The sequence below is a fragment of the Hypomesus transpacificus genome, unplaced genomic scaffold (assembly GCF_021917145.1).
Source record: "Hypomesus transpacificus isolate Combined female unplaced genomic scaffold, fHypTra1 scaffold_122, whole genome shotgun sequence".
Lineage (NCBI taxonomy): Eukaryota > Metazoa > Chordata > Actinopteri > Osmeriformes > Osmeridae > Hypomesus > Hypomesus transpacificus.
Genome location: NW_025813702.1, coordinates 110,918 through 123,153, shown reverse-complemented (window position 1 = coordinate 123,153; position 12,236 = coordinate 110,918). Strand labels below are relative to the sequence as shown.

Here is a 12,236-nt window from a genome sequence, read left to right as displayed (position 1 = left end):
TTGTGTTCTGCTCCTCTTTCTTACCAACCGTCTCTGGAGGAGGGGATCCCTCTCTGAATTGCTCCTCCCAAGGTTCCTTCAATTTTTTCTCCCGTTGGGAGTTTTTCTGGGAGTTTTTCTGGGAGTTTTTCCTTGTCTTCCTTGAGGGTTAAGGTTGGTTGAGGGGCAGTTCTATGGGCGTATGTGAAGCCCTCTGTGACATTCTTGCGTATAAAAATGGCAATACAAATACGTTTGATTTGATTTGATCTAAGCAACAACAAATGTGCTAATTATATAGCCTACACAGACATATGTTGTGCTAACTGTGTCAAGAGTTATTTCGTATTTTGTAAAATACATATATGATGCTAAAGTGTCTAAATTGTGTGAAGAAAAATACAAAGTAATGAAATTACAAATACTCCATGATGTCTTCAGGAATTTCAGATTGTAGGTGTATTACAATTATTAGACAGTTTGTTATAAGATGTTCTTTATTCATGGGATACTTTTAAAAATATTTGTGCTAATACAGTGGCATCTCATCATAAAGTTGAGGTAAGTCTCGTCTCATAATTAGTTATAATTTATTGACTATATATTGCCTTCTGCTTTTAACAAATATTAGATCCAGAAAAAATGAAACTCATTTCAAGTTCTTCTGATGGAAGTTATGTTCACCCAGAGAGGATGTGCTTGACAAAAGAGGCATAGTTGATGCATCCATTGGCATCCTCTTGTCCAGCCATAAGTCTGTCAACCTCATCCTCTGTCATTCTCTCCCCCAGGGTGGCCAGCACATGCCTCAGTTCGGCACCCATGATGGTTCCATTGCCTTCCTTGTCAAAGACTCTCAGGCCTTCAACAAAGTCCTCAAAGTTACCTTGGTCTTTGGAGCGAGAGATGTGCTGGAGCATGGGCAGAAATGTCTCAAAGTCCACCAGTTTGCTGCTCATGTCTTCTGGTCGAGGCTTGCCCAGGACCTTCAGCACATCTGCATTGGTAGGATTTTGGCCCAGTGCTCTCATGACATCCCCACACTGTGCAAACGTAATCTTCATTTCTCCCAAAGGAGTGCGGTCAAACAAGGTGAAGGCCTCCTTGAACTCTTCTATTTGATCAGCGCTATATTCAAGAGCAATGTTTTTAGGGTCAAAATCGGCCTCCTTTGGGGCCTCGGGCTGGGGCTCCGGGGTTGGTGCCGGTTTGGCAGCAGGGGGTGCTTCTTTCTTGGTCTCTGGCTTTTTGGGCTCAGGCTTCTTTGCTTCCACCTTCTTTGGGGCCATGCTGCTATACTTTGGGGGTTCCAAGGTGAACCGGAGGTGTGGACCTATAATCTCAGGGTGAACAGAGTAGGAGGAAGGTTGCGAATCCCCAGCACATATGGTCAGAGCTTTTATACAAATAAGCCTAGACAGGGGAGATGGGGATTATAAGCATGTGCTATGGCACACTATATAAGGAAGAAAACTGAAATAGATCTGCCTGTCTGTGAGGTCACAATGAGGTATTGTTGTAAACTGCTATCATGACAGACTTAAGGGATCAGAGCAAAGTTCTAACATTACTGGATCACAAACACTGACCAAAAATAGTTAGGTGTGTTGTTTTTTTAAGTACAACTGTTCAAGTATTCCATTAAATAAAACCAAATTAATTTAACTTTCCTGAAGCTCAGATCAAAGTTAAGCATTATACATACATTTTAAAGCAATATGTCATTATTATGAGCTAAGTATTATATATATTTTATAGATATACACTTTTTACCAGTCTCATAATTGTTAAAGTCACATACTCAAACTGGGCAACTATAAATGCAGGAATTTTTGTAGGCCTATATGTGGCTTAATTGTCTTGAGAACCAGGCACTGTGAAGTTGCAAGTTGGCAGGTGTCTTGCTCATGACCCAAGGACATGCAGTGTCAACTGTTTGCGTCTAATAAAATATATAATGTAAATAGGCTTTATGAACGTGTTCATTGCCAAGTGTTTGGACCACGGGCGCTGCACTAGTGTTGGTTGAAAAACAAAAACTACCCACTGCACATAGAACAGATTTCTCAAGATAGGAATTGGCAACACAGGCTCTGCATCATTAATGAAAATTATATTTCTCACATCACCATGAACTGAGTTTGTCAGGTTGTTATGATGTGTTTTTAGTGATGGATGTTGATGCAACTATATTACAGTTTTTTACAATCGCTATGACAGTTTTTCAATACCTTTAACAAGTTTCCTAAACTCTTGACACAGTTAGCACAACATCCGTTTGTGTTGACTATACAATTAACACATTTCTTGTTGCTTTGACACAAAATGCATACAGTAAACACAATTTTACACAATTTACTTTCGAAGAAAGTAAGAATACAGTAATACCTGCACGAAGGAGAGGAAGACAAGTACCAGGACAAGGGAGAGGAGTGGGACAAGGGAGAGGGAGAGGAGTTAGAATGTGTGGTGGCGCTCAGAGAAGAGCCAGAGCTAGGGTAATACTGTAAATGGCAGCTGTATTGCATATTTCTTGCAGTAATGTCCTGTTGCAAATGAAGCCTTTACTGCAGCAATGATGTTTCTGTCTTGTTTTTTTCAATACAGTAACCGTACATTCTATAAAGCTACTCAGACATCGGTCATTCATTTTTTGTTCTGAATTTCTGCAGCAAAATAAACAAAATGCATGCATTTACTAAACCCAACAAAACAAAAAGTATAGGCTTCAAAAGAAACTGCATTGCAAACACAATCTATAATCTATGTAATTTGAGACCTGACACATAAAAGAATGCAGTTTCTGTCATTCCATTTGATGTTAGTGTTTTTATGACATTGTGCTGTGATTGACTAAATGTTCCTTTGAAAAGAGAACATGTGTTAGTGTTTGGTAGACATGGTGTCATGTTTAGTGTATTTTTGTGTTATGACAATTAGTGTTTGAGTTTAGTTTACAATGTGTGATTTTGAGCATGAAATTATAAGTTTTGCCAATTGTGTGTGGTAGGTGTGTTGGTGCGTTAAGAGTTTAGAAAACTTGTTTAAGGTATTGAAAAAACTGTCATAGCGATTGTAAAAAACTGTAATTGTAATTATGATTACATGAAATTAATTATGATTATAATGTACATTTATAATTATATTTGTGAACACATTGATGGGTATGTATTCCCTAGATCAGTGGTTCTCAAAGTATGGTACGCGTACCACTGGTGTGCCCCCTTCTAGTGGTACGCGGAGGAATCTTAGAAATATTTTAATACCTTAACCAGATATAATTGAAATATAATTTTAAAAAGTTTTGCTTTCCCTGTAATATTTTTGTTTCAAAACAAACATTTTTGTTTCCTCGGGTAGTGGCTCATGCACACATCTATCGCTAAATCAGGGCCAATTGTTTTGATGATTCGAAAAAAATATTTAGTCAAAAAACTAAAGTTTGACATTGAAAATGTACGTTGTGGTCGAAAACTTGAAAAATAAAACCATGTATTCAAAGAAAAAATTTACAATTTTTTTTTCAGGTTGAATACAATTTCGATTACATTTTTAAATAATTTAGAATAAGTTATACATTTTCATTTGTCACTTTTTTTTGACGACTTCAAACTTGACGATTTTTTTTTTTTTGTTTCAGACTTTTGGCCTCGATTTTGCGTAGGGGGCGTGGCTTCAACTCAGAGGCCGGAATTATGAGTGACAGCCTAACAAAGAGGCAGAAGACTTGGCAGTCGGCATGGTGTCCGCTCCGCCAACACAGTCTCATACTTCTGCGTATTTATGACCCGGGTTTACACATCTATTTTGCGTTCATGTATACGCCAAATCGGAGATCACTAATTACACGTGTGTGGTAAATATTGAGATGATAGTTGTCTAGAGTTATAAAGAGTTAATTCAGAAATCTTTTTTTTTTTTACAGCCCACCCTTCCATAGCTGGCAAAAACCTGGCATGTATAGACTACATCTTATATTTCCTGTGTGTGTGTGCCTATCTTTTTTTCTTATTTATATTTACAGGAATGCTGCTTGGTGTTGGTGGCAAATAATAATTACTTACTATTTAAAGTTACGTGAATCTCCGTAAAATCCGAGTCTGAAGGATGACATATAATGGATAAAGAGTTAATAAAGTTCTGCGTGTGACAGAGACGCATTTTCTGTTGATAAAATTATGGGAGGAATTTGAGTATAAACTGCACGCAAAACAGCGATTTGGCGTATATATGGCACGCAAAATAGAAGTCTGAAAAAGACTGGTCTGAATTTATTGGGTGTGCACCATAGACATAATAAAGAGTAGACGCCGCATTGGCTGCTGGGCGCGAGAAATGCAGCCGCCATCTTGGAAAAGTCCAATTCCAAGTTGCGTAGCAGCAGAATAAACAAGATTCCCCAACACTGCAGGATATTCATGCTCTAATCGGCGAACTATCTTAAATAGGGCTCAGGGGATTACTTTTCACAAGTAATATTTACCATTACAGTACTATTTGTTGCATTTTGTCAATAGAATCTTACCAACGTTGAGAAATTAGGAGCAAGAATCTTTGATGTTACTGTATAGCCTACTGAAATTGTAGCTACCAAGCTAACTTAGCCCTATGTTTACTGCACCGGCCGGTGTACACCCTGCTATGAACTGAGACTTGATAAGTCAAATTCCATAACACTGACTAAGATGACACAACTAACCCAAGAATGCTATTGTAGAAATAAAACAAATATTACTGGTACAACATTGGCCAGCGAATTTTACAAAAGTGGTACCGACTGTTGGTTTCAGGGCGGTCGCTACTTTGTACTCCCATGTTATCATGTTATAATTTGATCCGAAACTGATCCGCTTTGTTATCATTTTTAATGCAGCACTTACTGATTATATTTGTTGTCTAGAGAGCTTTGTTTGCACCATCTTTTGTTGTATATAAGTCTAGATATTTCTGAGTAATCGCTCACCTCTGCACACTTTTCTAATTGGCCCTCTAGGTGGCACTGTTATCCCTTCTGGATATCGTTTTTTCGTGTTGAAACATTTGCTTAATGCATAGGGCTAAATCGGAGAATGTCTAATAAAGGGAGAACTCAGAGAATGTCTAATATGGGGAGAACTCCCACTCTCGAGAAACTCACTAACCAATCAGCAATCATTAGCAGAATGCTAGCGTGTTATGGGCAACAACGACTTACCCTGTAAGAAATCGAAAGGACATACGTATTCGTTCATTCAACTTTTGACCTATAATCCATGTTGAACATGCAAAAATTACGATCAAATCTGAGATTTATCAACGACAATCAGGTGAAAGAGACAAATTTATCCGTTTAGCTCCATAGATCCCCATTCAACATGCACTCGACCGCGATCACTCCCAGTGGAGCTCTGGTGGAACTGCAACAAAATTCGGTACAGTGGGGCTCAATAGGGAGTGGGCAGGCTCTCCTTAAACAGGCTCTGGCTAAATGTTATAGACAATTTTTTGAGCCGTTTCCGCTCTACTTCCTGAACTGCTCCCCTATATGCAATCCACTTCCCATCTGGCGGGCTGGGTTTGTTTTGCTAGCTAGCTCCTTTGTGCCGACAAAGCACTGATATTGCAGTGACAAAGAGGATATAAATTTACGACATGAAGAAAAGTGGTTCGGAAACGACGTGTGCGGTAGTTGGTTGCAAACACTCGAGAAAGCACCTGAACGAGAGGTTAGATAGAAAGTCCTACGACCAGTTTTAAAACCTAGAATCGCCTCTGGAATCGCCTCTAGCCTGTTACAGTTATACTAAGTAGTATGCTTATTGTTTGTAGGCTTTTCACATTTTGTTGGTGTTCCTTTGTCCTGTTGTTGCAGTGGATTTAATAATTATACATTGATATGTGGATATAATAATTCAAACCTTTCAAAGTGCCAATACACACATCTGTATAAACCCGGTATGAGGTGTGTAGCCAACCGGTACTTGTTTAAAGCAGTCGTAACCGGGTTCATGGGAAGAATAGATGGATACGTAGGCACTTCAGGCAGTCACAAGCCACATAAATAAGGATAACAGTGTACTGCCTGTCTTGTCCTTCTGAACACATTGAATTGGCTGAACGTAATATCAAGTATAGCCTAGAAATTCCAAACAAATTGGCTTTCAATGTTACATGCCTAGGCTACTTGGACCATGTCCTGGCAATAAATAAAGAACATTATGCATGTTAACATTATGTGTGGCATCCTTTAGCCAAATAATTAGCATACACTTTGCTGAGAGATTGAAGAGCTAGACAACAAATGTTCTAATGAATCACCGACTAAAGTCATCTTCTGACATTGCCTTTGCTCCATGTTAAAAGCTCCAAAATGATGGACTGGCAAAAGCTTTATAACTATAAATCTACTCTAAAATGTACTTAAAAGTATGGCGACGACGTTGGCAACTTATCTTAGTAGTAAATGTCAAACGACAAGTATGTCAAAGTAGTGGAACCGTGATCCCAAGCTAGCATAGACAAATCGCTGTGTTTACACCGGCAGACGCAAACCACTTCCGGCGGAAATGAATTGCATATGTGTAGAGTTATGGCAGCCCCCTGATTTTGGCGCGTAAACTTGTGTATAGCTCTTGGCCAGTAGTGTGCATTCAATACATTATGTTATGTACTTTGTATGTATTTTAAGAATGTGTATGGTTACTAGTACATTGTGTAATGCCGAGGGAAGCTGTGGTGCAAAAGAGAAAGGCAATTTGTTGTCCTATGGTCTTTTGCAGGAGAGAAATAAATGACAAAACCCACTGAGTTGTGCCTGTTCATGCCCTGAACACATCTGTTACATGTGTGACAGACAAAAACAAATATACAAAGCTTCAAATAGACTCTAAGATAATGTTACAACTAGAGAGGGTACAATTTCTGGGGAAATTGTAGGGTGTGCTTGCTTGCGTCGGTTGCAGGTGGGTCCGTTTTCCCATCTAGTGATATTTTCAAGCATTTAGCCTACTCATATTGCATAATTTATTAAAAACACCCTTTGAAACAAGAAACCCCCTTGAAACAAGCTACTGTAACAACGTTGTCACTGGCAGTATTTCAGATGGAATTGCGATTCAAATAGTACCGTCTGCTAACTGAAAATAAGCCCCCCAAAACGTAAATAAGTTTGCTATCAATTTAGGGGGACATGGCTAATTCAAAAGCAGTTTGCTAGAGGCAAGCTAGCTGCTGTTGCTATCCCGGTTTACTAATTGTTTGAAAGCGCCGGAAATTAGAATGTTTCTGTTGTAAGGGATAATTATGGTGGCCGACATGTGCAAACACGCTACAAATAGACAAAGTACAAGCAAATTGACAATACACAAACAAATTAAGAAAACATGTATATGACCACTGTTACGCATGTAGGTCTCCCCTGTATGCGTTTGTGGTTTCTCCCTTGTGATTCTGCCAGGTGTTCCCTATGTGCCTGATTGTGCTCCTTGGTGTTCCCACCTTGCCTGACCGTGGAGGAACCAATCAGCGGACGCCCGTTGCCTTACTTCTCCTGGTATGAAAGCCCAGCCGGTTGGATCCCCAACAGAGACTCTTTAGCTTTTCCATTTGACACACCACAACACGTCGTACATGCATGCATACACCTCATTTTGTTCGCACATTGACACAGGTACATACATAGTACGGTTTCATGTGAGGTTCTTGTGAGTATGTACTGCTGTGGGGGCAGTTGTTTTCTGTTTACTGTTTAAGTCTCTGTATAACTGTGTTTTGTCGATTCCTATGTCCCTGGGAGAAGGGGGGGTTTCATAGCCAGCCGCCCATGGGCATACACCACCCGTAGAGGATACTGTCTATGCACACTAGAGAGAACTGAGCGGACCACCCTCTGTATTTTTTAGTTGGTTTGTTAGCCTATAGGACTTGAGGCAGGCAAGGTCAGTCAGGGGTGTTTTGTGATATTCTTTCATTTCTTGGGTCCGGCTCAGCCCCTTCTCCCTAACCCCTTCACCGTGTGTTTGTATTAAACATTTAAGTTTGACTGTGGCTTTGGTTGTCTGCGTCGTTGGTTGTCCCTCACTGTGCCTTACACTGCACCAAACTGCATGAGATTGATGTTACGGGTCTCTGTGCCGCCTACCCTAGGCCGCTAGAGCCACAGGGGCCGTAACACACACATGCGCAGCATTCAGCAAACGCGCTGCAAATATAGAAACGAGCTGCAAATACACACAACACAACCAAATACATAAACACGCTGCAAATATAGAAACGCGCTGCAAAAGGAAAACACGCAAACCCCGAAAACAAATGCAAACAGAAAAACGCTGCATCCAGATAACACAACAGAAGTGCTCCGCCCTTACGGAAGGAAAATATATTGCAGTATATTGGAAAATATCATGTGATATATTAGGCAATATATGTCCATATATGGGATGTAATATTTATATTGTACGGAAATACATGGGATAATATATTGATATTGAAATATATAACTAATATATTATAAACTATAATATATATTCATGTAATATATTGCAATATATTGCAGAATACAGCAATGATTGCCGTTTTCCATATATTGCAACATATTCAACATGAATATATAATATATGTGTTTATATATCCCAAAATATATGCAATTTTATATCTATAAATACTACCATAATGTATTCTGATTTATATGGGAAAATGTATTGGTAATATATGTAAAGGTATAGTGTCACATGTATGTTTAATATATGGTAGAATATATTTGAATTATATGTAAAAAAAATATAGCTGCAAGCAGCAATGGGGAATTCCTCCTTCAAAATGGCAAAATATTGTGAAATTGACATAATAGATAGTTACACCGGGATTACCCAGAAAACCATAAACTGTTTTGTAAAAAAAAAAATGCCTATGTCTGGAGTTGAACCTGGAACCCTTCCTTTACCAGCACAACCTCTCATCTAATTGAGCCATTCCAAGATCTAGACTATGCAGTGTTCAGTTACTGAATAATAAAATAAGACGTTTCTCCTATGGCAATCATAGTCACATTTGGTCCAAGCTCAAACAGCTCAAATTCAGTCATATTTTCACATATTAAGGTGAAACTTTGCAGGGTACATCAGGCGGAAGTCACCTTAAAGCCTATTCCTGACGGGGGAATCCTAATTATATGGAAAGATATACATGAAATAAATGTACAGATATGTGTTCAATATATTGTGGAATACATTTTAAATATAGGTCAAATTACATGGAAAAATATTTAAAATATATAATGACAATGATCGCTTCCAGCAAACTTCTTTTGAATTAGCCATTTCCCCCTAAATAAATGTCAATCTTACGGTATTTATATTTTTGGGGGTACATTTTCAGTTAGCAGGTGGTACTGCTTGAATCGGGATTCCATTCGCAATACTGCCGTTGACAACCTTCTTAGAATACCTTCTAGATGGCTGAGCGGTTAGGGAATCAGGCTATTAATCAGAAGGTTGCCGGTTCGATTCCCGGAACCGCAAAAATGAAGCTGTTTCCTTGGGCAAGGCAATTCACCCTATTTGCCTCGGGGTATGTCCCTGTACTTACTGTAACTTAAAGGTAAAGGCTAAAGGACTAAATGTAAATATCACCTGTACATGTCTGTACATTGTATGGGCCTGTTCTCATTTATATACACATGCATTGTACAATATATCTTTCCATATAATTTTACATATATTTAAAATACATTCTACCATATATGAAGCATACATGTGACACTATATCTTTAGATATATAACCCATACATGTTCCCATATAAAGCGGGATATAAATTGCATATATTTTGGTATATATAACCACATATATTATATATTAATGTTCCATATATTGCAATAAATGGAAAATGGTAATCATTGCTGTATTCTGCAATATATTGCAATATATTACATGAATATATATTATAGTTTATAATATATTCGCAATATATTTATCATCAATATATTATCCCATGTATTTCCATACATTATATATTGGTCAATGTAATGGAAAATAATATATTACAATATATTGAAATGTATTTCAATTTATATTGAAATGTATTTCAAATCATATATTGGTATATATATTTTCTTTCCGTAAGGGCAGGCCAGTGGGAGCGCTACGTAGAAGAGCGTGATTTTAGAACCAGAGAAGGCAGATGAGAAGTTTGTTTTGAATAGGACCAAAATTGAAGTAAAGAGGCAACAAAAAAAGATTAGTATTCATTTTTACATTTTTACATTCACTTTAACAGTTTTTCAAAAACCTTACTTCGATGTTGGTCCAAACTTTTCATATGCTCTCTCTTTCTCTCTCGCTCCATGGGGCCGAAAATCAAGATGTTCCACTTGGTTCTGCCTCTAGAGGCCTGGAAAATTTCCGTTGTGAAAACTGGATGCAGAATTTTTGGTTTACGTGCTTTCGTTTTTGCAACGCGTTTATGTACTGCTGCGTTTTTGGTTTGCGTGCTTTAGTTTTTGCAACGCATATTTGCAGCGTTTTTATGTATTTAGTTGTGTTGTGTGTATTTGCAGCATGTTTGCTGAATGCTGCACATGTGTTGTCAAATGAATGAAGATGTTTTCTTATTTTGCTTGTGTTTTGTCCATGCATGTGTTTTCTTAGTTTGCAGCGCGTTTGCACATGTCGGCCACCGTAGATAATGTATAGAACGCCGGTCATTATCGGGAAAATAAGCCCCGACAGGGCGAAGAGCACCCCGACGCGAAGCGTTGTTTCGCCCTGAAGGGGATTATTTTCCCAATAATGACCGGCGTTCTATACATTATCCCGCTTATTACACGGCTACTTGTTACCATTCATATTGTTGATCAGCAGAGAAATAGTTCGCCAAAGACGTTGAACTTCATAGACTCTGAACATTCTTTAGGCTTCAAATCAGCTGATGTCGCTAAGCAACAGAGTACGCTGGGGTTGAAAAGTTACCGGACTAATTGCGGAGTGCTACGAAAGACGTGAATCCGAGGCAAAAAGGCCACTTCCCTTGACAGCGGTCAAATATGAAAAGTAACGGTCAAACATGAGAGGGAAGCCCCATTCAATGAATGGAGCATTCTACAGCATTAAGAACAGCCATGTAATAAGACATAATAAAGTTTAGCCATAGCTGTGGCAAGACAGTACTGTAGCTTACTACTACACACTGCCAGTGGCAGTGGGCGAGCCGAGTCTGCTTTGCTAACGTCAAAACAAGACGCGGTCTTACTCAAATTCCACGTTTTACAGAAATAACAAAAATATGCTGACCCGCTGGCTGTCTTCACAATCGCCATATCTTTTAAACACTGCTCTCCATTTGGATGTAGAATTGCTCTGGTACAAAATTAAGAAAATACTCATCAGACGCAGATCGACAACACTGTTGTCACTGCCGCAATCATCAATGGAGGCTGACGGGGCTCTCACGTAGCAAACAAATCAAAGTTTTACAGCAACCTACATTAAAATCTCACCACCTGGCTGTCTTTACAATAGTCATATCGTCATAAAATGTCCCTCTTTCAGTTTTTTCGTGTAAAATTGAAGTATAAAATTAGCTACGAAAATACTACTATGACGCTTTCTAGCATGGCTGCCGCCTAAAAGACTAGGCGGTCTCACGGGCGACCCGCACTCGCTCAAATTTCAAAGACTTAAAAACCCAAATTAAAAAATCCGAGATTGCAGTTCCACTCGAATTCGCTTTCTCAACAAAGCCAAATGGTTGGGATTTTGTTGTTGCTAACGTGTGTTGACGTGGTGACGTAGCTAGCACAGATTACCGTTCATCGACTAAAGGCACTTTGTTGCCACAAAAACGTTGTAACCTCCTAAACTGTGCAACGGAACGTAAATCCCAATACAAGTAACTCAATCGAGACAAGACAAACATTTTGACACAGGGATTTTGTATGTAGTCCAAATATTGACAAAGTTTTAGGGGGGCAAAAAGAATAATAATAATATATATGTGAGATAACAAATGTTGAGCCCTTGCCGAAGGCAAAGCACACCCAATAATAAAAATAATATTGTTTCTTCAACTCAAAATATCTGACTTAACTGCCACTAGCTGTTTCTGCTTCTCTATCATATTGTGTGATTAGCTATGACGTGATGATCTGGCAATGTAGAACAGAAGACAGATTACAAATATCATATTTTGATTGAAAGTTATGTCACTATTCTAGTGACTAGTGGAAACATTTGGGAAACCGGAATTTCCCTCCCCCAAAATTAGCTAGTGCTATGGCTGGATA

The 12,236-nt window shown here is 38.7% G+C and overlaps 1 protein-coding gene across 1 annotated transcript; it reads right to left on the bottom strand.

Moving 5' to 3' along the window:
• Window positions 1–458: 458 nt before the first annotated feature.
• On the bottom strand, window positions 459–1,390 carry LOC124488074 (myosin light chain 4-like). The gene has a single exon (XM_047050547.1). The coding sequence runs from the start codon at window positions 1,266–1,268 to the stop codon at window positions 660–662; it is 609 nt and encodes a 202-aa protein (XP_046906503.1). The 5' UTR covers window positions 1,269–1,390; the 3' UTR covers window positions 459–659.
• Between the last annotated feature and the right edge of the window lie 10,846 nt (window positions 1,391–12,236).

What these genes read in the sequence shown, in the direction of transcription:
- LOC124488074 (XM_047050547.1), bottom strand. Translation starts at nt 1,268, where the DNA reads ATGGCCCCAAAGAAGGTGGAAGCAAAGAAGCCTGAGCCCAAAAAGCCA.